General features: G+C 35.7%; 1 protein-coding gene across 1 annotated transcript in view; it reads left to right on the forward strand.

The window, feature by feature from the left end:
- Positions 1–483: 483 nt before the first annotated feature.
- The window catches only part of LOC148939893 (uncharacterized), a 64,540-nt gene continuing 38,027 nt past the window's right edge, over positions 484–26,996 (forward strand). The window contains exons 1-3 of the mRNA XM_089105808.1: positions 484–531; positions 9,947–10,401; positions 15,277–15,485. Coding sequence (XP_088961934.1) covers positions 484–531; positions 9,947–10,401; positions 15,277–15,485 — 712 coding nt within the window. The remainder of the gene's footprint in view (positions 532–9,946; positions 10,402–15,276; positions 15,486–26,996) is intronic.

Below are 26,996 nucleotides of genomic sequence, written 5' to 3' on the forward strand. Positions count from 1 at the left end.
CAGCTTAATATTTTTTTGCAATCCCATCTTCTTGGTTGTTCGTTTCAGCTCAGAGGAGATTTTTGCTGACTTTGGGCATTCAATTAGAAGATACTGCATAGTCTGTATTGTTGAAGCATATTGGCGAAAGAAAGGGCTTGAGTGCTTTTCCCACAAGTGCTCTTCCCTCCTGAGAATCATTGCTTGGCCCTTAATCCTCAGAAACGCCAAGTTATCCCTCTGGTCTTTAAATTACAGCTTCAATGGGCTACAGTGAAGTAATATGCAATTTCTACGTCTCAGCGCATCCCTAAGGGTGATAGAAACCAAGTCTGTACTAGAGTCTACCGAGTCTAGATTCTTGTGTGATATATGTATTACACGGCTTTCATTTAAGGCTGCAACCATGATGTGCGCGTGAAATCCGTGACTAAATAGGGATTTCACCAATGTGACAGAATTTCATATTTTATAGCTAAATCCCGCCGTATTTCAAATTTGAAAATGGCGGGAAAGAGAAAATTTTTTGTCCCTGTCAAAAATCCAAATGTAGTAAGTGCTGTTTATGTTTTTTGAATAAAAGAAATATGATTATTTAACAGACTTAAATTCTATCTTTCCTCATAATAGAATGGCTTATTTTTCGTGGAATTTCTTGTTAGCCAATTTTGGCATCTGTTTCATTTACTGAACTAGGCTAGCTATATGAAAGGCTCTAGCCTGATCTTTTGTAACAGGAGTATTATAATATTCCTCATTTAACATTGTTGTCTAATTTAAGAATAATTTATGCTATAGGCTATCTAATAGCCTACCATGGTATAGGCTAGCAGTTAGGTTAAGGTTACTTTGAGGCCTAAGGAAGTTTTCTAGGCAGCTTAGTTTCTTGAATTGGCATTAGGAAGTTTTAAAAAGTAAGTTAGAATCTTAGACAAGCTACTTGTTGCTATCTTGAAAAGGGGTCAGGTTAGGAAAAATGAAGCTTTCAGGATGGATATACAGACAACAGTATGTCCAGGGAAGGTAGGCTACCTAGGTCTACTCCTTCTCCCTCTAGAGGACACTGACCTTTGACGATCTTTAAAAACCTTTGTGTTATGAAAGTGAAACCTTGCAAAATAGGCCTAGATCTTTTGCATAGCCTAAATGAAGAACAAGAAAAGTATAGGCCTATTCAGCTTCACAGCTTTGCTTGTTCCCAATTCAGGAAGTTTCAAAGATCTGCAAGTGTATTTCCTAAAGTTTTGGAAAAAAACCCATTGATATGGCTTATAATTCTACTCAAATTACAGGAATTCCATTATCAAAACTAAAACCAGAGAAAAAAAACTGAAAACTGAGGTTTATTTTTTTTTTAAATTTTTAGGTAAAGACCTGTCAAATAGGCTAGGCAAATATCTAAGGCTTAGGGATCAGAAGATAGTCTAGCTAACATAGTAGCTTGGCAATACCTTCCCAGAGTATGTTTTTGGCCCTGGGTTCCTTACTGAAAGTTAATTTTCATAACCTAGGCTTAACCCCTTTCCGAGGTAGTGAAAAGTAATGTGTGTAGAATTTTACCAAAAATAACAAATTATCCATTACTTCAGGGTGCTTTCACAGAGACCAACCCTCCTTGATTTGGTATTCCTTAGGAATAAAGAACAGCTACAAAGCATAAGTTACCACCCCCCTTTAGGCAAAAGTGACCACCTTGTCATCAAAGTCAATTTTGCCTTACACAAGATAACTCTTTGCTTCAAGGGGAGATAGATCAACAGTGAAGAGCTTACAGATCAGATCCAAAGAAGAGCTTACAACACTCCAGAAAAAGCACACATCCACAAAACTTGTGCCAAAGCCCAAGAAACTCTCACTCATCACCCCTCAGATATGTAGAGAACAAAACCAAAAAAGCCAATGCTGGAACAAGTACCATAAAATGGGGAAAGATTATCACTATGAAAAGTTTGCAAAGGCTCAAAATAAACTACAAAATCTCACTAAACAACTGTATTCAAACTTTGAGTCCAAGCTTGTGGATGATAGTAAGAGAAACCCCAAAAGGTTCTGGAACTACATATCCAGTAAAGATCATAGTAGACGTTCAATAAAAAAAAACTGAAGAAATCTGATGGCATGGAAACTACTGACCTATGAGAAATTGCTGATTTACTCAACAAGCAATTTGCATCAATATTTACCAATGAACCTGACAGTCCTCTCCCCAACAGTCCAGCATACAGTATACCAAACCTTATGCCACCTATCATGATTACTCTGGGGTCTGTCACAAAGTGGCTTGTAGTGCTAGATGTTAATAAGTCAGCAGGGCTAGATAGCATTCACCCAAAGCTCCTAAAAGAACTGGCAAATGAGATCTGCCAATCAGCTTAACCTCAGCTGTAGCAAAAACCCTGGAATGCATTGTGAATGCCAAAATTCTAACATATCTTCTGTCCAACAGTATACTGTCACCAGACCAGCATGGCTTTCTTCTGGGAAAGTCAGTTGAGACCAACTTACTTGAAACCTACAATATCATCACTGACCTTCTGGAGAGGGGATTGCCTGTTGACCTTATTTTGCTTGACCTCAAACAAAGCATTTGACAAGGTGCCCCACAGATGCCTTAGGGCCAAATTATCAGCAGTTGGCATCCACAATGATGTAGTAGAATAGGTGATGAATTTCCTGACAGACCAAGAGCAGCAGGTCCAACTTTTCAGTAATAATGGTGATAAAGTATTCTCCAAACCATGTGACATTGTCAGTGGAGTTCCTCAGGGTACCATGCTAGGCCCCACCCTCTTCCTCATTTACATAAATGATATGACAAAGGAAGCCACAAATAACATCATGCTTTATGCTGATGCCTCTAAGCTTTTTAGACCAGCCATTCAACAAAGCCTGTAATCAGACCTCCAGAGAATCCAGAAGTGGACCAGTGAATGGCTGCTTGAGTTAAACATTAATAAATGAAGTGTCCTCCATTTTGGCAGTAATAACTGGTGTCCTCCACCAGTATACCATGCATGACCAGAAGTTGCAGTCTAATATTCAGCTACAAACCAGTGATGAAGAACAAGACTTGGGAGTCCCTGTTGATGAGCAACTGAAGTTCCACAGCATTGGCAACAAGTGGTGTTGAAAGCTAATTTGAGTCTAAGCCTGCTGAACTGCACTATCACCAGCAGCTCCCATACTGTCTTCCTGAGACTTTACAATGCTATTGCTAGGCTGTTCTTGGACTTTGGAACATGTCTGACCTCCCCCTCCTACAAGCATGACACCAGAATAACTGAAGGAGTTCAAAGATGTGCCACCAAATGCATCATGGGTCTGCAAAATATTGAGTAGGATAAGAGACTGGAGCACCTAAAACTACCAATGCTGGTCTTCAGTGTTGCAGATATGATATGATGCTGACCTATATGTATAATAGTCAACCAAACAACACCCTCCTCACAAAACATACGGGTCAACACAACACTAGAGGACACTCACAGAAACTAGCAAAGCAAAGAGTGAAGACCAGAATGCATCAAAACTTTTTTTATGAAGTGTATTTCCAACAACTGGAATAACCTCCAAGACAAAACCATGACAAAACTAGTGCCTCCTTCAAGTCAAGACTTGACAAAGAATGGAGCAACAAGCCATGGAAATATAAGTAGAATAGTCCATCCATCTCAGCTGCCAACTAATGCAACATCACTGGGCCCATTTCTCAGTGACATTCCAAATTAACATCATTGATGCAAAGCAGAACAGATCCAGCATGGACCTTGTTTTGCTCTAAAATGCAAATTAAGGTATTCCCAAGCTTCCATGTTAACCCTCTTCTGATTTCTAAGTCTTAGAAATTTGCCTACTTTACAGGTTATTTGAAATTTTAGCAAAACAATATTTTACCTCAATTTTCAGTTATCAGTTTCTTTGTCTCTGGTTATAGTTCTGAAAATGCAATTCCTTTTATTTGAGTAGAATTTTAAGCCATATCAAAGGCTTTTTCAAAATTTAGGAAATGTATTTGTGGATTTTTGAAACCTCATAAATTAGGATTGAGCTAAGCTGTAAAGCTGAAAATAGTTTTGTTGTACTTGATTTAAGCAGAAGATCTATTTTGCAAGGTTTCAATTTCATAACACAGAGATTTTGAAGTTCAGAGCCCTCTAGAGGGAGAAAGAGTAGAGGTATTTACTTCCAAATACCTTCCCAGGACATACTTTAATCTGTAGACCTATCTCTGAAAGTCTAATTTTCTTAGCCTAACCCCTTTCCAAGATTGCAAAAAGTAGCTAAAGTAGAATTTTACCAGCTTTTAACTTGATTTTGAGTAGAATTAGCAATGTGATCTGATATAGCCAAGCTTGTTTACCAAAAAATGAACTCATCAATTGACTTCTCATTCTACACTTGTTTTAAATATAATATTATGGTTATACTCACTACAGTAGAGCAAATACTTCATCCTCCCCCCTTTCCTTGGCCTAATAGGCCAGATTGGCCTAGCTCTGAACTACAGCTACATAACAGTAAAGTTCTAGTTGAGTCAGTTTTTGCTATTTTATAATATAACTGATCAGAGTTATATGATAGATACTTTCAGGAATAACATAAAATACAACCCAGGAAGTTGTTAACCTAAAATTGCAGTGTCCAGCAAAATAAGGAACAAATTATGTAGAGTTGTTGGTCAGTGATGATGAGAAGCCATTGACTCCATTGTATCCCACTCTGTCTTCCACCAGTGGCATAATTTTTTCAAAATCCTGGGGAGGAGAGAGGGCAAAGTAAGAACCAATTTTCCCAAATCAACTGAAAAATGAGCCATATAGTAACAAAAAAGGTAGATATACTAAAGAAAACTACACATTTCTGTGGGTGCTTGAAGTGTGCAGACTTATCTTAGTTTAAACAAGAGTTTTTGAGAAACTAAATTTCACCCAGGGTAGGGGGCAAACTGATCCCCCACTTCCAGTATCAGGAAGATTGTTTCAATGGGCAGCTACTCTATTGAGAAATAGTGGTTGTGCGCTCTGGTATCTGCCCTCTTCTGGGACAACTAATTACTGCATCCCCTTGTCCTGGAGGATTCATCAAATTGAAAGGGCTTTTGGCAGGAGGACTCAGCAGTCAAAACCATATAAGTCAATACAATATCACCTCTTTGATGTCTGAACACAAGCGTTGAGAGCTTTAGATTATTCAAGTAAGATGGATAGTCAAGATTCTGGCATCCATCAACAGCTTTTGTTGCTTGTATTTGGACATAGTCTATTTTCTGCCAATCATCCTTGTTCAGGGGTGTTGCAACAAACATTTCAAACTCTAGAAATGGTTGCATAACATCCTTGTACAGTTTGGTCATAACTTTGGTTGATCTGCTGTGTAATGTATGCTTGATTATGCTGTGGGCCTGGAATGCTTTGGCAACCTCCATTTGTGCATGTTTGTTTATTTTTTTTCCTCATCAACAACAATGCCCAAAACTCTCACAGCTGCCAAAGAGTCAACCAATCATATTGAAGCATCCCCTTCTCTCATAAGGTACAGTACTGTCACTGTATATTCATTCTCACTAAGTACATTGACTTGCACTTCTGAATGTTAAATTCAAGCTTCTATGTACAGGCTCATAGTGAGTGCAAATACAGGTCTTCATGTATGCAAGTTCTTGTAACTGATTACTCTGCAGAGCCAATAAGCCTTGATTCATCAACATAAAGGCTCATCTCATTTCTTTCAGCTCTGGAACATCATTACCTTAAATTTACCTTAAATCGCACTTGCTAGCGATATGGACGAGTCCAGTGTATGCCAGTTAGTGATGATAGGGCCGCGGGACATCAGCTTCATCCCATTGCGTGAGCCATAGTTTGGTTTCCCATTCCTTATCGAGATTGGCTTTGAAACTGTCAACAGATGGTGAACTCACTGTCGTTTTGCTCAGATCGTTCCAGAGGCTTATGATGTGGTTGGAGAAGAAATGGTTCCTCTTCCTTGTATTAGCACACTTCCGAAAAAGCTTTGCTGAATGACCCCTGGTTCTTGACAACTGGGCAGGCTGAAAGAGGTCCTTGTCGTCAGACTTGAGCAGTTTGTAGGTCATTATCATATCACCTCGGCGCTGATGGTATGTCAGAGTTGGTAGCTTGAGGCTCTGCAGTCGGCATTCATACTCTTTGTCTCTGAGCCCCTTTACACAGTTTGATGCCTGTCTTTGGACAGACTCGAGAGCCATCTGGTCTGTTTTATTAATTGGCGTGGTGACACACATTCCAAATTCTAATCTTGGTCTCACCAGGCTCTTGTAAAGTTTTGTGATTATTGCAGAGGATCTACTTGTCATTGTATGTTTGATGAGACCAAGAGTTTGGTTCGACTTTGCTACTGCAGCTCGGGTGTGGCAGTTGAAATTAAGGTCTTCGTCTACAACGACCCCCAGATCTCTTTCAGAGGGGCTCTCAGAGAGTGGCTGTCTCACACCAGCATTTGCTGACATCGAGTATTGCCATCGTGGGTTATTTCTTCCAAAATGGAGAACCTTGCACTTTTTGACATTAAACTCGAGCCTCCATATCTTGGCCCATTCGCCAAAGCTGTCAAGATCTGACTGTATTGAGGTAACACCTTGCTGAGTTCCGACAGGACCAATGAGCTTCGAGTTGTCGACGTACAGGCTAAGCTTGCTTGTAACGGTTCTTGGAGCGTCATTAATATATACATTGAAGAGTGTAGGTCCCAAAACTGTTCCTTGAGGAACCCCGCTTAAGACCTCAGCTATTTTGGAGTAGTAAGCTCTGCCACCTTCACCAAAAACTCTGACCTGCTGCTTTCTTCTCTTTAGGAAAGACATGATCCAGTCCACCTCTCCCTCTTTAATTCCAATTGCCTTCAGTTTCAAATGAAGCCTTCAATGGCAGACTTTATTAAAGGCTTTAGCAAAGTCTAGCAAGATCATATCTACTGGGAGACCTTGGTTAAGGAGCTCAGTTATGTAATTATACAAGTCAATCAGATTGGTTTTGACTGATCTGCCTGGTCGGAAACCATGTTGTTGTTTTGATAGAAGGTTATTTGTGATCAAATGTCTAAGAACGGCAGTGTTGACAATATCTTCAAGGATTTTCCCAACAGCAGACGTAATACTGATTGGCCGACAACTGCAAGCTTTGCTCTTGTCTCCTCCTTTATGTATTGGCGAGATATGGGCTACTTTCCAGTCCATTGGTATGACTTTAGTGTCAATAGATTTCTGGAAGTCTTGAGAGGGGCATTGCTAGTTGGGAATGAGCTTCCTTTAAGAGTTGTAGATGTATGCCATCTGGCCCAACAGACTTATTTGGATTAAGCTTTTTAAGCTGAGATTCAAGCTCAGCCTGATCCACTCTTATTAGTGGCATTTGAGTGGTGATTTCGTAGCATGGTAGGGTTGGCAGGGAGGCTTTGTCTGTAGGAGCAACTTCTTGGGGGTCGTTTGACTGGGCTCCATTACAAACCAGCTCCGAAACCGTGTGTCTACCAGGCTTATGTGCTGAGGCATATTTCCAGAACTTCTTGGGATTGGATCATTAATAAAAACATTGAACAGTGTTGAAACTAAGATTGTTCCCTGAGGCACACCACTGTGAACTTCTTGTTTTATTATTTAATAAAAATAATTAATTCTTTAAATTTAATTCTGGTATAATTCTTGTCCATTGTCACCGAATATCTTAACTCTCTGCTTTATTCTTATAAGAAACTTCATTGTCCATTCTACTATCTCCAGATGGATGCCAATAGCCACTAGTTTTTTCTTCAGGTGGTGATGACAGACTTTATGAAATGCTTTGGCAAAGTCTAAAAGAATCATGTCTACAGGAGTATCATGATGTACCAACTTAGTGATATAGTCATAAGGTTAAATAAAATTTTTCTCAACTGAACACCATTTGACAAGGTTTCAATACCTCTGTTGTTGAAAAAGATGCCAAAATTATAGGAGCATTTGAAGAAATGTGACTTGGAATTCAGATTTTCTAAGAGACAGGTCACAGGTTTGCTTTTTAAGGTTGGCAAGGGTTTATCTAAGCAGTACAGTGTTTTGAGTGGAATCCCCTGGGGCAGTTGCTTAGGGCCAGTTTTATTGTTTTTCAACAACAGGAATATTGAAGCCTTGAAAAAATCAAAGTGCAATGTTGAATGAACCTGTGGGTTTTTATCTCTATCTTGTTGGCTGGAGACTTGATGGCATAGTACAAGAAAGCTCTACAGAAGGAGGTGATTTTAGAAAACAGCCCTCAACACTACATCGAACCTTTCAACAGAGGTATTGAAGCCTTGAAAAAAATCAATATAAACATGATAAAAATTTTTGGCCAAGTCAGCCATCTTTTGAAAATTTTTAATAACTTCCATTGAACCATGAAAATAAACAAGCAAAACTAATTAGAAAATTTGATAATATTTTGTGTCTGTTATATCTTTTTTTTAATGTCATGAGAAATAATACATAGCTTGGAATTAAAATTGTTTTCAGTAAAAGTGCAAATTATGTTCTGGTCTTTAAAAGGTATGGAGGATGTTAACCCTACTTCTCTTTGTGGTAGTTTCTGCTTGTTTTTGGTTTGGTTGTTTATTCTAATTTCTTTCCATTCAATTAATATACATGAAGAAGAACATCTCTTCAAGTCAATCTGGCCTTTCCACTGAAAAAAAGTTGTTCTAAGGCCATGCAACAAAAATAAATTTCCACAATCCTCCACCAATCACCTTGTGTCCCCTTCAAAAAATTGAAAATCTACTTGAAATGATCAATTAAGCTTTAAATTAGAGTACATCTTTTGCTTTAACTTTATTACAAAAAAAGTCACAAAAAATAAGAAAAAATGTTATCTCAATATTGATAAGAGTATGATCAAGCTATGTCAAAATTTACTCATGAAACCTATTATTTTAATTTATATCTGGATTTTGTGTACTGTATTTTGATATGTCTTACTATATTAAACTGTGGGGAATTTTCCCATGTAAAAAATTATTTTTATTAACATTCCTTCACAGATTTTTTCCATAAATTCCATCTCCACACTGCAGAAGTATTAATTTATAATAAAATGTATATAGTTCTGGATTTTTTGAGGTTTTTCTTTCATGTCACGTGGAAAGGTTTCCCAAGGTGTTTGAAACAGTCAAAATGAGCTATTCCTTTTTTTCTTTTTTTTTCTAATACCTAAATATTTGGTGCCAGGTACTTTTAAGTGTCTGATGTGTTGCTGGACATTTTTATTGCTCTATCATGAGGTTCTAAATGACTGCTGAATAGAAACTATAAGGGAAAGCATTCCCAGGAAGATTGTTAAAAATCAAATTGCAGTGTTGAATGAAGCTTTGGGCTTTTGTCTCTGTCTTGTTGGCTGGAGAATTGATGGCATAGTACAAGAAAGCTCTACAGATGGAGGTAATTTTAGGCAATTTTAGAAAACAGCCCTCAACACTGCATCAAACCGATTAAAACCAGCCTGGAGTAATGGGTAACAGGCAATCCAGCCCTCTCCTCCCCACTCCTTTTCTATAACACCTGGAAATTAATATATTTGGATAATTAATGGCAATTAAACTCAGGTAATTAATCTACACAAGTAATTAATGGTAATTAAACTATAGGCATTAACTTACTGTAATTAATTCATTCAGGTATGTAATCTATGGTCTATGCAATTATTGCTTTCAGGAAAACAGAGAGACTGAGAAAAGCCTTCCAAGTCTCAACCAGTTGATTAAATTAGTTATTGATCTACAATATTTAATTTAGTAATTAATCTAATCAGGTAATTGATCTATGCTCTACACAATTTGTACTTTCAGATAAATAGAGAGATGGAGGAAAACCTTCATAGGCTTAATTAGCTGACTAATTAGTAACTGATCTACAATCATTAATTTAGTAATTAATCTACTCAGTTAGTTAATCTGTGCTCTGCACATTTCTTACTTTCAGGAAAACAGGGAGACTGAGGAAAATCTTCCTAGTTTAAACCAGCCAAGTACTTCAAAACGGCAGCTGTTCACTCCCTCTTCAGAAGGTTTACCATTACAAAGCTTTAATTATCAAGAAAAATCACTGCCAACAATAAGCCAAACATCAATAAAACATTTGGAAGATTTAAGAAATGGTGTAGTTTGTGATTTAAATGAAGAAAAATTGGAAAAAGGATTAGCATATCCTGATGTAAAAAAAGATGGATTTGATGCAAAGAATGACCCAAAAGAAATTGAAGCTGAGATGAATCCTGATAGAAACGTAGGTGCTAATGATGACAATGCTGCTCTTGTGGAATTTGCTGAAGAAAATGGAAGAAGAGGGCTTGTAGAACCTGAGCCAGTTGGCAATGGGGTAATTAGAGATGGTATTGAAAGTGAGAGTAGTGGAGAAGAAGCTGTTTCAGATGAAGAGTGAGTTTTTTTGCAGAAGATTTAGTTCTTGAGATATTTTTCCATTATTATTGACATAATAGTGTAATTAGTATTTATATAATACATATTTGATAAATATATCTTTTTTGGCAGAATATTTAAGCTATATTTCAAAGACCCTAATATCTAAAATTTTAACTTAACTACCAGCCTCAAATGGAGAAATATCAGGGTTACAACCCCTGTGATTCAGTATGAAATAATTTTTATTTGTTTGATATTTTATACTACTTGTCAAATGAAAAAGTTTAAGCTATGCCAAAAATATAAGCTTAAAATTATTGTTTTTAAGCATGTTGAGTTTTTTAATTTAGTTTTCATCAAGATTGGGAGGAGGGGCAACCAATTTTACAAACTTTTTTGTTATTTTCACCAACCACTTTTTCTTGTCAGTAATTATTAATGTACCAAGGATAGTGAAAATGTAATTTAATAGTATAGATTAGTTAACTTGAAACTTAGCCCACATAACCAGAAGTAGCTTTAAAAATTATGAAAAAACTGAAGTTTGATTTTTGATGAATGGAAAATCAGCAAAAAAAAAAGTTAAAAATAGGCAACTCCCAACACCTTAAGAAGATGTAGCTTTCATTTGAAAGTGTTGTTGCCTTCGGGAATAAATATATTATTAATGTATGATATTTTGCAGGCAAAAAAGCATTGTCAAACTTAATTAATTCATTTTACTTATTTATTTTTGTGATTCAGTGCTGCAAAACTGATAAAATGTGGTACTGCCCTAAAGCCTTTATACAACCAAAAAAAAGGTTGTTTTGAAACAACCAAAAGAAAAATTGTTGTTTTTGTAAATAAACTAACCTAAACGGGCAAAAATGTTTCATTTTGATATCCTTGGCATTTCCACATAATGCATAGTGTTTTCTTTCATACCTTATAACCCCAAAAAATGCCTCCTACATTACTCCACTGTAAGCAGCATTTTGTAACTCATTAATCACCTATCAAGGGCATTTGGAACCCAGTGTTGGATAGTTTTGATGCTTGAATACCCTTGAATTTTGCTAAAAAAAAACAAAACAAATACTAATAATAAATAGAAAAAATATGGCAGAATTGAAGAAATTCTGAAATTCAGAAATAATAGGGAATCGCTATCAAAGGAATCCAAAGATTTTCCTTAATTAATTGAACTAAATCCACTCCAAGAGATCTATATTTCTAGTCTATATTATTCTTTGGCAAGCAGAGGTTTTACTATTGCCCCTTAGGATGTAGCAATAGATGACAAGCACAACGATATTATTTAAAATTATTATTTAATTTTATTAAATAATATTTAAAAGCAAATTATATTTAAAAACAATATTATTTAAAAACAAAAGTAAGAAGTTCACAATTTCAGATAATATATAAATATGCACACAGATAGGTGCATGATATATCTGTATATATTCTTTTATTTAAGCTAGGTCAAGAACGTTTGAGTGTAGGAGTGTTGTGCCTGTTTTACAAATAATATAATGATAAACCCTTGGAAAAAACATTTTTCCAGATAGACTCTTCTCCTGGATTTTGCCCACCTTGGGCTGTTTCTCACCCTCTTTCCTCCTTTTCCCTCATTTACTGCTACTTATCCCTAGATATGGAAACACTCTTGTCCCTCACATTATGGGAAAAATATACAAGACATCCTGCTAGTTTCTTATTTTCCATTATTTGCACAGGTGTATGCTTTGTATGTTTGCTCGTTTTTCTTCCTTTTTTTCTTCTAATGGCCATTATACACACACACACACACACATATATATATATATATATATATATATATATATATATATATATATATATATATATATATATATATATATTTTATATATATATATATATATATATATATATATATATATATATATATATATATATATATATATATATTTTTTATATATATATATATACATATATATAATGTTGTTAGATTGCCAGACGCTTATTAACTTGATAACTTTCAGCATGTCAGTTTTGCAACACATCACTATGGCCCAGTGCTAAATGAAGGTTGCCTCAGTCATTTCCTACAAATCACAAAAAAGCTTTCAAATGCCCAAAGTGCATATTACCTTAAATTACTTTAAATTGTATCTTCTAGCGACTAAGGCTGAAGAACCTCTAGATGTCGTCAGATAACGTTGACTTGATAATCTTCATGTCACAGTTGGATTATCACTATTTACATATATACAGGACAACAGTTCATAACATAATTCAGAGCAATAGGACAATTAACACAATTTTCATATTTACAGGACAGTTTGATTTTGTTGTTGGGTTCACTATATATATCGGCGGCTGGGCATACTTGGGGGTTAAAGGGGATGGGTGGCATCTAATAAATCCTACTCCATGATGCTGGTTCATCCCACTGCATCTTCAATGACTTGTTGCTCCAATCATGGTCAACACCAACCTTGAAGCTATCAACTGATCTGGCCAACACAGTAGATTCACTAAGTGAATTCCACAGTGGAAAAACGCGATTGGTGAAGAAGTTGAACTTCTCACGCTTTCTGCTAACTTTTTGACGCAGTTTTATGGGATTTCCTCGTGTTCTGGTATAATCGTTGTGATCATGTGATCATTGTGATCATCCAACTTGTATAATCGTCACTGGTCACATTCAATGCACTTTTCATAACCAAGTTTGATGAGCTTCTAAAAAAACTTGCTTTTCTTCTATAAAATAATATCATATCTACCATTTCTATTATAGGTGCAAGTAAATCGCTCTTTACCACAGCATGAAATTCTGGAAGCTTGATGCTTTAAAATGGGTGGAAACTGATTTTTGTAAGCTCAAATAGTGTATTCGTGAAATTTTGTCTAATAATACCATGTCTTCTAGCAGCATGAATATTTTCAAAAGGCACTCTTACTAGAAGTACCGGTGTCATCAAGTGGGGTGCCTTGTTGCTCATCCATCTGTGCTTAGTTCTTTTTTCTGGCAGTCAATAATGCTGTTCCATCTTATTTAGAGCAAAAAAAGTATACCATTAGTAATCCTGTAACCCTGATACCAGCAGGTAGAACCTCCAGTAACGATAAATAACTAATTTCCTCTAAGATTGGTATCTCCTTTGAAAACTCTACAACAACAATGATAGAATTCTCAATTTAAACAAAGCTAAAGTTGGAAAATATAATAATATGCTATTTTCCCAAAAATGTTCAAATAGCTATCTTCAAAAACAATAATAATATAAGCGGCTTATAAACTATAGTTTTATGTATTGATGAAACTACAGTATTTAGGTTCTTTTACAGTCTTTAGATTCTATTCAGCAAGTATACCTTAAAACACTTTATGCTTTTTTATTAGATGCATGATCATAACAATATACAATAATATGTGCATTATATATATATATTATGTGCTATTATTATACGCTTGTTTTTATATGAGAGAATGGTTGAGATGGCTAGGGCACATTCTGCAAATGAAGGATGACAGAATGCCAAAGAGCGTCCTTGTTTGCCAACCGTCTAGGGTCATACGATTAGTAGGTTGTCTCCAGATGGGGTTGGAGGATGTCGTAAGGAAAGATTTAAGGGATCTAGGAACTTCTGGGAGGGTGTAAAGAGGGAGGCTTTGTAGAGATTGGGATGGAGGAGGAGGCTGTTAGTACCCCACTATTAACGTACCTCAGCTAAGTACTCGGGTTTACGGGCTGGGATACCGTTTCTTCAATATTTCTGAATTTACCATATGGGATGCTCTTACCTTCAACTAGAGAAGAAAGCAAAGTGACGTTTTTTTATCAGAAAAACTGAGAAGTGTAGGGGGTAGACTCTCACCTCCTACTAATTGTTAGGGGCATAATTACCGCTCCTCATTGGGGTCGATAACCTAAAATAAAGGAATCACTCATTGACAGTGTATTTAGTTGATGTGAAGATCCCCGCCACATATTCGAGTAAACTTAGGACTCTTTTTTTTATCAGAACATTGAAAATTTCGATAATCTGGAAGTGAATAAAGGTTTATTTTGCGAAGAGAAGCTAGGGACATTACTTGAAGTACAAAATAATATTATAATAATAATAAGGCCTCAAGCGCTGAAAGTTTTGTAACTGATTTTCTGAAAATGATTTTTGTAAATCTAGAGATAAATTATTAGAGATCTAGGAACTTCTTGGGAGGGTGCAAAGAGAGAGACTTTGTAGAGATTGGGATGGAGGAGGAGTGTGCGTAGCTGCGTTGGCCTCATACGGTTTTGTGCTGCAGTGGGCTGTTAGTAGTTGTGGTGGTGTATTATTATATTTGCTGTATATAATGTTTAGAAGTTCAACCATTATCAGAAAATTTGCCAATTCATGTCCAATGATTTAAGCTTGAATAAATTGTGACTTGTTCAAAATGAATGATTTTTGGTAAAAATTTGGGATTTTGGGAACACTGATTTTTGGGTAAAAAATGCGTCAATACAACAAAAAATAGGCTAATTAAATGGAACATGCAGAAATTTTGAAAAAAAACAGGAAATGTAAAGGAGGTGATGAGCAAAAAATCGTTGAAAATTTTTATTGTCAGGAAAGATATAAACATGTCCCTGTCCCAGTGCCTGCTAAAAGAAAAGATTATTCTTTTCTTCCCAGTTTTCTAAAACTTTCCAGTTTTAAAGACTTAAGCGTGTCTATTTGGAAGACGCTGTAAAAGAAAAAAATTGATTTGTTATCATCAATTTCCGAAAAACATGGAAATCTGATTGATAATATGTAGAAACCAAGCCGATAAAAATTTGTGATTATAGTTTGCTTGTGTTTTTGCTGATGTTTCTTTTGAGCCTGTGGCAACCCTGGCCATGATGCTCGGTTTCATTCATCTGCTTTTTTTTGCAGCCACATTGAGTTACTAGAACGCAGAGAATCAGAACTAAAGACACCAGCGAATAGCGATGACGAAGAGGACAATTTAAGTAGTATCAAGAAGCAAAAGCGCCCTCATTTAAAAAGATTCACAAAGAAGAAGCAGAAACCGGTTGCACAACGTTCACTTAATTCGATTTTTGAAGTGATGGATGGACCCAATCAAAGGGATATTTCAAAGGGTATTTGAAAATAATTTTCTTCATAGCCTACTTGCAGATAAGTCTCTTTGATAATAAGAAAAAAAGGGGTGAGGGTATATATTCTCTCTTAATGATTACAATCCTACTGGCTTTAATTATATAAATATTTCTCGCTTCAGGTAAGTATTGCATAATGTTGCAGGAGTAATTTCTGATCAGTCACTGGCTGGAGCCACTGACATTATCATTTACATAATTACTTTGTGTATTTATATAATTCATGCCGTATTTACACTAATTATGCCATTGTAGTTTTTATTATCTAAGTTATTACCATATAGGTTATTATAAAAAATTGTCCCAATGCAAAATAAAAAGTATCCCATCCATTTTATTTCTTTAGAATGTAGCCCTATTTTAATTAGATTTTGGGTTGCTGTGGTGCAGAATGTTTTTTTTTTGCCCAAAAAATATTACAGAATATATTGCTTCTCTTTGAATGTGACACAAACAAATTTAAATTGTTATAGATCGTAACCGAAACTGTATTTAAAATCTTAGTAAACATTTTCAAAATAAATCAGAAAAAGAAACAACAAACAATTCCTGTAGTTTCTTGAAGAAAAGTGGATTATCCTTATCAGGTTTTTTCACCTTATTAGGTTTTTTCAGTCGTAAGTTATTTTTCTTTTATTTGTTTAGTTGTTTCTCTTTGTTTGGTCATTCTACATTTTTTAGTATTGTAAAGAGGGAGTAAAAACCAAAAAATGATAATAATAATGACAGCTTGTGTCCATATTTCTGCATATTATTGCTTATTAGATTCTGTCAGTTGTGAGTTTTTTTTATCTCTTCCTCTTTTCCCCCTCCTTTCAAGTTATTTCTTTTTTGTTTTAGTTTCTTTTAAATTATTATGTGTTACTCTGTAACTAGTAATCTTTGATTTATCTATTGATTTGTTTTGCATTTTATGTGTTTTTCCTTGTGATTAATTAAAAAAAACTTTCCGAAAAATAAGTTTGTCAAAGAAAAGTAAAAACCATTTTAAACTTAAGCTCAGGAGATGCAAATACCTGTTAAATTTCAAACTCAAAACGACCAGAAATTACTATTAAAGAATAAATGAAACCCGAAAGGGCCAGGAACTAAACAGACAATTATATCAAAAAATATACAACAAGTAATAATACAAATGAATAAATAGATCTTAAAGCGATTAATACTTAGATTGAATATGAAAACCAAGGTTATAATGGTAACAAATATTTTTCTATTAAAGTATAAACGAAACTTAAAACGACCAGAAATTAAATGAACAATCAATGCGAACAAACATACAATATATATTAATGTGAATGAATAAATAAATCTTAAAACGAGTGAAACTTAAATTGAATATGCAAATCAAGTTTGAATCGAATAAAAATAACTACAAACAAGAGTTTGGGTATCGTTTCACTGCAGAAGCCTAAAACCTACTGCGTCATTGGCGCTTTACTGAAAACGAATTATATTACAAATGTTTTCATTTGTGCCTAATATTGAAAATATATATTAAAATTACAGTAAAATTTTGAACTGATGAGCTTTTAGCAATTAATATTATTATGTATCAAATATTCAGATTAATTTATTAGTTCTTTTCAATATTGGTCAATACAAATATAGTTTTATTACAAGCAAAATTGTGGTATTACCCCCTTCTTTAACAGTAAAAGCCTAAAGCCTTTTGCCCCATTAGCGATTCACGGAAAACAAATTACTTGTATATTACAAATTTGTTATTTTCCAGTTCTTACAACATTGAAAATGAAAATAAAAATTACAGTGAAAAAAAATCTTGAACTGATGGATCTTTCAACAATTAATATCATTATATGTCTAATATTCAATTTGATTTTGTTTATACTTTCCAAGACTGTTCAAGACACATATAGTTTTGCCATTTTCTTAACTCTGCCATTTTTTCTAACTAATCGTGTTAGTTTGTTATGAAAACATTCTATGGCTTCTAGGCATTTCTATTTGAGCGGAAAACCTCAAACTTTGTGGAACATGCATTTTCTTGCATGAAACACCAAAATATAAAAAAATTTCGAGTTTCGGAGTGTTCCACCACTCGCAAGCAAGTGCCATTGGTATTTTTTGAATCCGCATGGTCAATTTAGGGGGCGGAGGGTAGGCTAATGCTCGTAGCAACCCCGTTCGGTCGTGGTATGGGTTCAGATTTTCACCACCTGGCGTCCGGACTATCATATAATCTACCAAGCATACAACTACACCAAATCAGTATCAATAAATAAATGAAACCCAAAACGAACCAAAATTAAAATAAATATTAGAGTCAAACTCAAAACGAGCATAAATTAATGTGAATAAATAAATTAATTCACTCGTTTTAAGATTTATTTATTCATTTACATTAATATATATTGTATGTTTGTTCGCATTGATTGTTCATTTAATTTCTGGTCGTTTTAATTTTCGTTTATACTTAATAGCAAAATATTTGTTTTCGTTTTAATCTTTATTTTAATATTAAATCTAAGCATTACTCGCTTTAAGATCTATTTATTCATTTATATTATTACTTGTTGTATATTTCTTTGATATGATTGTCTATTTAATTTCTGTTCGTTTTGGGTTTCATTTATTCTTTAATAGTAATTTCTGGTCGTTTTGAGTTTGGATTTTAACAGATATTTGTATCTGCTGAGCTTAAGTTTAAAATGGTCTTTACTTTTCTTTGAAAAACTTATTTTTCGGAAAGTTTTTTTAATTAATTTTTGTTCGTTTTTGATTGCAAAAAGTTTCAAGTTTTTATGGCATGGGGAGGGGGTGATTACTGTCCGATTATTCTAGACTTTAAAAAACGGATCTAGAACTTCCCATTTAAATCGAATGAGGCTTTTTTCAAAGTCTATACGATTACCTCTTTGATAAAAACCTTATATATGAACAATAGACAGCTTGCATAACTTGTTGACAGCGATTGGCAACAATGAATGGATTGAAAAAATAGCTCCAATAAGGGGGTTTAGACCATTTAGCTTGCTGACACAAAGGGATCACGACTGTTTGGAATTGACCTTAATAGGAATTTGTGTGCCAAAGCAATTTTGCATCTATCAGAGAGTATGTATCTTAACCTTATAATTGGATAATTATAATACATTTCCTATATTTTCTTCCCATACAGAACCCATTCCCATAAGTTATAAACCCCCCTTAATTATCTTTACCCCAGGGCATAACTTACAAAGCCTACCCCTGGGCCCTGGTGGGCTGTGTCGACACCAGAGTTTTTTGTTATCAGAACTTTGAACTATTTTAACAAAATGTATATCTCAACATTTTTATCTGATGCATTTAGGGCGTGGAGAAAGGAGAGGGGCTAGTTGCCCTTCAATCTCTTTTGACTCTTAAAAAAGTGAACAAGAACTTTCAATTTTCAATCAAATGAACCCTCTCTAAAGTTTTTACGAGCATACCTTCCATAAAAAACAATATGAAAGATTCGGCGAATCCACAAATTACATCCCTTTTGTTAAAGGGTGTTCGGAAGTTATCATCCTAACAGACTTTATTTCCAGATTATCAAACTAAGCCAAATAAAATGACTGTCTTAGAATTTAATTTTTGGTACTTGGAGAAAAAGTCGACGTGAGAGGTTAGTTGCCCTCAAATCAATTCTGACTATTAAAAAGGGCACTAGCCCTCGAAATTTCCAATCGAATGAGCCTTTTTTGAAGTTTCTACGGCACCGCCTTCTATAAAAACCTTATGTGCCCTCAGGGCATAACTTAAAACACTTGCCCTGAGGGTTGTGGGTGATTGCCCTCCTCAAAAACATATTTTCTATCTGGAAATCAACTACGCTGAACAAAATGGCTATCCCAAAATTTTGATTGGATACGTTTGGGGGAATGATGGGCGTGGGGGGGGGGGGCTAGTTGCCCTCCAATCACTTTCGACTATTAAAAAGGGCACAAGCCCTATGAATTTCCAATTGGATGTGCCTGTTTTGAAGTTTTTACGACAAAATCTTATATGCCCCCAGGGCATAACTTAAAACTCTTGCCCTGAGGGTTGTGGGGGAGTGTCCTCCTCAAAAACATATTTTCTATCTGGAAATCAACTACACTGAACAAAATGGCTATTTCAAAAGTTTGATTGGATGTGTTTGGGGAAATGATGGGCGTGGGGGGGCTAGTTGCCCTCCAATCTTTTTCGACTATTAAAAAGGTCACTAGCCCTTTACTTTCCAATTGAATGAGCCTGTTTTGAAGTTTCTACGATAACGCCTTCTATGAAAACCTTATATGCCCCCAGGGCATAACTTAAAGCCCTTGCCCTGAGGGTTGTGGGGAGTGTTCTCCTCAAAAATATATTTTCAATCTGGAAATCAACTACCCTGAACAAAATGGCTATCTCAAAATTTTGATTGGATGTGTTTGGGGGAATGATGGGCGTAGGGGGGGGGGGAATAGTAGCCCTCCAATCACTTTTGACTATTAAAAAGGGCCCTATCCCTTTGAATTTTCAATCGAATGAGCCTTTTTTGAAGTTTCTATGACACCGCCTTCTATAAAAACCTTATATGCCCCCAGGGCATAACTTAAAACCCGTGCACTGAAGGTTCTGGGGGAGTGTCCTCCTCAAAAACATATTTTCTATCGGAAATCAACTACACTGAACAAAATGGCTATCTCAAAATTTTGATTGGATGTGTTTGAGGAAATGATGGGCGTGGGGGGGGGGCTAGTTGCACTCAAGTCCCTTTCAACTATTAAAAAGGGCACTAGCCCTTTAATTTCCAATTCCCTTCTATAAAAACCTTATATGCCCCCAGGGCATAACTTAAAACCCTCGCTCTGAGGGTTGTGGGAGAGTATCTTCCACAAAAATAATTTTCTATCTGGAAATCAACTATGCTGAACAAAATGGTTATCTCAGGATTTTGATGGGATGTGTTTGGGGGACTGATTGGCGTAGAGGGAGGGCTAGTTGCCCTCCAATCATTTTCGACTATTAAAAAGGGCACTAGAACTCTCGACTTCCAATCGAATGAGCCTGTTTTGAAGTTTTTACGACAACGCCTTCTATAAAAACCTTATATGTCCCCAGGGCATAACTTAAAACCCTTGCACTGAGGGTTGTGGGGGAGTGTCCTCCTCAAAAACATATTTTATATCTGGAAATCAACTACGCTGAACAAAATGGCTGTGTCAAAATTTTGATTGGATGTGTTTGGGAGAATAATGGGTGTGGGGGGGGGGTAGTTGCCCTCCAATCACTTTTGACTATTAAAAAGGGCACTAGCTTTTTGAATTTCCACTCTAATGAGCATGTTTTGAAGTTTCCAAGACACCGGCTCCTATAAAAAACTTATATGCCCCCAAGGAATAACTTAAAACCCTTTCCCTGAGGGTTGTGGAGGAGTGTCATTCTCAACTACATTCTTTATGTCTGGTAATCAAGTAAACTGAAAAAATTGTCTATCTCAAATGTTTTGGGATGTGTTTGGGTAAATGATGGGCGTGGGAGGGGGAGGGGCTCGTTGCATCCAATCACTTTTGACTATTGAAAAGGGCAATGGCCCTTTAATTTCCAATCGATTGAGCCTGTTTTGAAGTTTCTACGACAACGCTTTCTATAAAAACCTTATATGCCCCCAGGGCATAACTTAAAACCCTTGCCCTGAGGGTTGTGGGGGAGTTTCTTCCTCAAAAATATATTTTCTATCTGGAAATCAACTACGCTGAACAAAAGGGCTATCTCAATTGGATGTGTGTGGGGGAATGGTGGGCGTCGGGGGGGGGGCTAGGTGCCCTCCAATCACTTTCGACTATTAAAAAGGGCACTAGAACTCTCGATTTCTAATCGACTGAGCCCCCTTTGAAGTTTCTGCGACAACCCCTTCCATAGGAAGTGCCTCTGGGGGAAAAAAAATAATAATAATAAAACATTGGAGCCGTATGGCCTTTACTATAGGCAATGCTATAGCTTTGCTTCTGATACTCCACGTATTGTACCTCTGTACAGTGTGGGTTAGTAATAAATAATAATAATAATAATAATGTATCGTTGATTTTTTTCTACTTGGCTATTAGTTGGTTGTTATTGCCTATTCCTATTTGGAAATTTCTATATTCAAATTAGACATCTATTTTTTGGGCTTTACTTAACTATTCTTGGCTATTAATTTGCTTTAAAGGTAAATAAAAAGAAATAGATTTTTTTTTCTTACTGAAAGGAATGAGTAACCTTGAAACTTAAATGGACAGAAACTAACTTGCTAATAAACGCCCATATCTTCCTTCAGCCTCTCAATTTTACGCTAAAGTTTTGCTAATGTTTTACTGAAAACATTTTTGAGAGGAGCAAATAGCCAGTTGGTGCTTGAATGCACTTAAGGAAGGTAACTCAATAAGTAATAAGACATTTGGCTGTAGCCCAGGAACGATTTATTTAGTCAATTCAAAACTTTGGCTACTTCTGGATCTATTGGTAAAACTATGGATCAAAATGCTTTCTGCGTAGAGCCTATTTAAGGGGTGCCAATCAATGAACGTCTTACGGGTGACTTTAGAACAGTAGGGGTAATTTAAAAGGATCCCTTACCCCATTTTTTGAACTGTCTGTTGATTTAGCAGCACCGCGCGTGGGTGCGCATTGTCATGAAGAAAAATCACAAGAGTCCACGATGTTTTGTCAAGAGTCCACAATGTCTTGTCAAGAGTCCACGATGTTTTGTATAAACGGAATTCCCAATAATTTATTTATTCCAGAATTCACAGTAGCTTAACTAGTGATTATCTTGAAGATCAATCATGCACCAACAGCCATTATTGCATTCATATGCTCAGAAAACAGTAAGCTCTACCATTCAAACTTGAACTGGATTCACTAGTGACTAAAACGCCACAAACCATGCTGAAGAACAAAATAAAATGTATGGATTGTTATAGAAAAAATAGAGCAGCCTTAAAATGCCATGTGGAACGAAATATTTGAGTCTTCGAAGTACTCCTGTGTTCTAGCATAATATTGTGGATATATCCTCAACATAGTTTATAAAAGACAAAGTTTTATCAAGAGTAATACCTATGTAACCGACACACGACTTCCTTTTAATCTCACCATTAGTATACTTTAATCTGGTAATCCCTTGATAATAAATAGCTGTTCTTGAGAATAGAATAAAACTGCTCCTAGTAGGGTAACTTCGAAGTCTATTTACACGCATCTAAACTATCTGCATCTAAGTTGAAACTATCTAGTAATTACTTTCTTAGTCAATCAATCCCTTCTCTCTTCTTGGAAGACAAACAAGCGACTTGTCATCAGAAAATCTTATGGATATTGGGATATTTTACTGAAATTATATTTGATATTTGACATAGTCCAACTTCGGTCATTTACTAAAATTTAAAATAGCAAGGGTCCAAGAACAGCACCTCGTGAAACTCCGCATGTAATGGGGAAGCTTTATGATCGCTTCGAGTTGATCTGAAGATATTGTAGCCATCCTGTTAAGAATGACGTTGAAAGCTAAATCCAGCTAAATTTGAAAGCTAAATTAGCCAAATATGCAAATAGCAAGGGTCCAATACAGCACCTCGTGAAACTCCGCATGCGACGCTAACACATTGCGACGCTCTAAAATATGCGTAAAGACGAGCATCAAAGCATTTCTCTATAACACGTAATAGCACAGAAAGAACCGACATCGGCCTATAATTTCATGAGTTATTAGCCTCATCACTTTTATGGACAGGAGTCACGTTAGCTACTTCAAAACATAATAAAAAGAAATCTTCTTTAAGTATATAATTATTTATGGACACAAGAGGCTGCTGGATTTACGGCAGAATAAATTTAACCACTCTTAATGATATGACGGTGCTATATTATATATAATTATTATAATCATGTATGGGCATAAGACACATAATTATTTATGAACACTGTGCTATATATAATTATTTATGGACACAAGAGGCTGCTGGATTTACGGCAGAATAGATTTAACCACTTTTAATGATATGCGGTGCTACCAGATGTGTTATTTCTCATTTCGTAGATGATTTGCCTGATCTGACTTGATGATATAGGTGTTAAAACCTCAGATTCAGTCACAATTGCAATCAAAAATGCATGGATCGTACAACCAAAGTCAGATACCTTCAGTAACATGCTGTTCTACCATTGAGAAGTATTTGCCAAATATCTCCAAGACATTAGAAATATTTTTCAGCAATTCGCTTTCTTGGTTTACAGTTTTTAAAGGGGATTGTTTTCGCAATTTGCTGAAGTACCTCGTCTTTGCCACGTGGCACTTCCTTAATCACCAGCCACGTCTTTGCCACACTAACCATTATTTCCTTAAACGTCCTTGAGCACAATTTTTCCTTTGCTTTTCTTAATAATCGGTTCAGAGCATTATGCTAATTATTATACATTGTATCATTAAGATCACACTTGGAATGGATCTTTTTCTCGTAGAGGTAGTCTCATATTCTCATCGACTATAGAAGGTCTGCTGCCTGCAGTATGCTGTTGTCCTATCATTTTGAAGGGTTTTTTGGTGTTATCTTATGTTGTAAGCAGGGTTGCTACCCTTATTGATTTATCACTATTTCTAGTGATTTTTTATACTGCTAATACTAAAAAATCACTAAATTTGCATATAAATCACTAGATTGTTGAAGAAAATCACTAAATCAACCCCAAAATCACTAAAATCTAGTGATTTTTTTTTACTGGGTGCAACTCTGGCTGTAAGAGGTTGTCACTAAGAAATATTAGTGAACTGTATGAAAGCTATATAAAATCACAATAAAGGAAAAAATTGGGAACAAAAAATTTATCAAAATTTCAGATGCACAGAGTCAAACATTAATGGACAAAAGGGTATCAAACAAATGTTTCGGAGGATTGGTCGAGAAGATTTCTTTCATTTGTTTTATCATCTATTCAACTTGTCAACTATATTATATTTTAATCAATTGTAATTCCTTTGTAGTAATTTTTTCTGACTTGTATGTCCAGTGTAAGAGGTGCAGAGATGATTATTTATTTTGGATAATTGTGCGTTATTTCTGAATAGCGGATAAACTTTATGAGATTTTTCTCGAAGTGTTGCTGTGCAACACATCCGCCGTCCTTTTTTGGAAAAATATATCTAAGATTCTTGTGGAACAAATAAACCTCTCTTCTTTATTTGATGCAACTGATAAAATATTTTTCCATTTCATTAAAAAAAAAAACTTTTTATAACTTGAAAGAGCTGTATTGTTTAAATATTTCCAAGGGAACTGATTATTTGACCTACATCTTTTTCCTAGAGGAATTTCATGCCTTGAAATCACCAAGATGGTCAGAGATGTCACTAACAACAGCACGGGGGGATTCAGGCTTAGCATTACATGTGCTATTGTCAATACATGTAGCAGATGCATTCGTAACCCTCGTAGATGTGTTGATTGATGAATATAAACCAAATTATATGAAAATAATCAATAGTCGGCCACTATTTGCATTTAATTTAATAAAGTAAACGTTTAGATCAGCTGCATAGAAGCACAGGAGATTTATAAGCAACTTTCAAGCTGTTCCTTCAAAAAGAATTCATTACATGAAGAAGCCAGTGAGTGGTAAAGAATGCTTAAGTAACAAGAATAAACACCGAAACAAAGCTGAAGTACAAGTGACTCAAACACCGTCTCCCTATACAGTGTTAAATCGTTCAGAATGGTCACTCAAATACCTACCTATTGTCCCTAATACCCCTACCTATAATAACACCGTCTCCCTATACAGTGTTAAATCGTTCAGAATGGTCACTCTAATTCCCTACCTATTGTTCCTAATACCCCTACCCATAATAACACCGTCTCCCTATACAGTTGTAAATCGTTCAGAATGGTCACTCTAATTCCCTACCTATTGTCCCTAATACCTCTACCTATAATAACACCGTCTCCCTGTACAGTGTTAAATCGTTCAGAATAGTCACTCTAATTCCCTACCTATTGTCCCTAGTATCCCTACCCATAATAACACCGTCTCCTTATACAGTGTTAAATCTTTCAGAATGGTCACTCTAATTCCCTACCTATTGTCCCTAATACCTCTACCTATAATAACACCGTCTCCCTATACAGTGTTAAATCGTTCAGAATGGTCACTCTAATTCCCTACCTAGTGTTTGCAGCCAGACCCCCATGTTGGTGCAATTGTCTATTTTGTGTGTAAAAGTTATATCCCTCTAGACCAGCAGTTCTGAATTATGATTATTAAGCCATATCTCTGTTAAAGTTGTTACCAGAAATAGTTGTTAATTCTTCATTAAAACTGTAATTAAGATACAGAGAATTACCCTGTTTACGACACTTCAAACAAATCTCGCACGACAAGACATACTTCGAACCATCGGAACGAAAACATACTACTACCACTAACAACTCATGCCGCCTACTACTACTACTACTACTCGCAGCACCAATCTGCCTGAGGCCAACACAGCTATTCACACTTCTCAATCCTAATCTATTCAAGGCTTCCCGCTTTACACCGTCCCAGGAAGGTCCCATTTCCTTTAAAAATTTTTTTTTTTATGATATCCTCCCACTCCAACCGCGGGCGATCTGCTTTCCGTTTAGCCCTAGACGGTTGGCCGAAAAGGACAATCTTCGGGAATCTGTCATCCTTCATCCGCAGAACGTGCCCTAGCTATCTCAACCTTTCTCTCATGGAGTGAACCACACTTTTCGCACAGCCTCTTGTACGAAATACGGCCAGTCAGCTGGGTACCCAAAACAATCTGCAGGTAATTTCTCTGGAAAACATCCGTATATCTACCTGTTTAATCAACCTGTATGTACAAATTATACCTGTATAATCTGTTTCTTTTTAGCTCTTTAATTTATTTAGTTTTTTAGGTGCTGATGGAGATTCACTACTATTTAAATATGGTATCTGTAACTATAAGCTATAAGTCCTATCTAAGGGTGACAGTGGTTTTGGCACAGAAAATAATAATCATGTAGGCTAAGTGCACTTATCAGTTGTCCATCTACTTTGAAAAAGAAACTAAAACGTAACTTTGCTATTCCTAAAAACGATAATTTGCTTGAGATTTGATTGCTAGTTTTGATGGTAACTTTTATTTTACGACTAGTCTTATGCATTTACGCCATCTATGTCTGGAATCAGTTTTTGAAGCCCGGTTTGCTTTTACCGCTAAAAATTCATTTCTGCAAAATATAGTTTATAGTTGGAATAACCTTCTAAGAAGAGGCTGAGAATACAAACAAAAATGTTGGAAATGTTTTTTTTCGAAATCTATAAAGTGGCAGTGGCTGCTTGTTTCAATTGTAGTGTTGCTTTTTACTCAAATATGAAAAAAAACTTTGTTTATCTTAATCGAATGGTTTTCTCTCGTATCTGTCTTAAGAGATTTTACCCCTGTCTAAGCCAAAATTGTTGCTTTAAGACAGAAAATGAGGGAAAAGGAGGGTATTGAGAGGTGATTTTTTTGCTACT

This window comes from Artemia sp. Qi Xiang Cuo, chromosome 20 (genome assembly GCF_049724085.1).
Source record: "Artemia sp. Qi Xiang Cuo chromosome 20, ASM4972408v1, whole genome shotgun sequence".
Lineage (NCBI taxonomy): Eukaryota > Metazoa > Arthropoda > Branchiopoda > Anostraca > Artemiidae > Artemia > Artemia sp. Qi Xiang Cuo.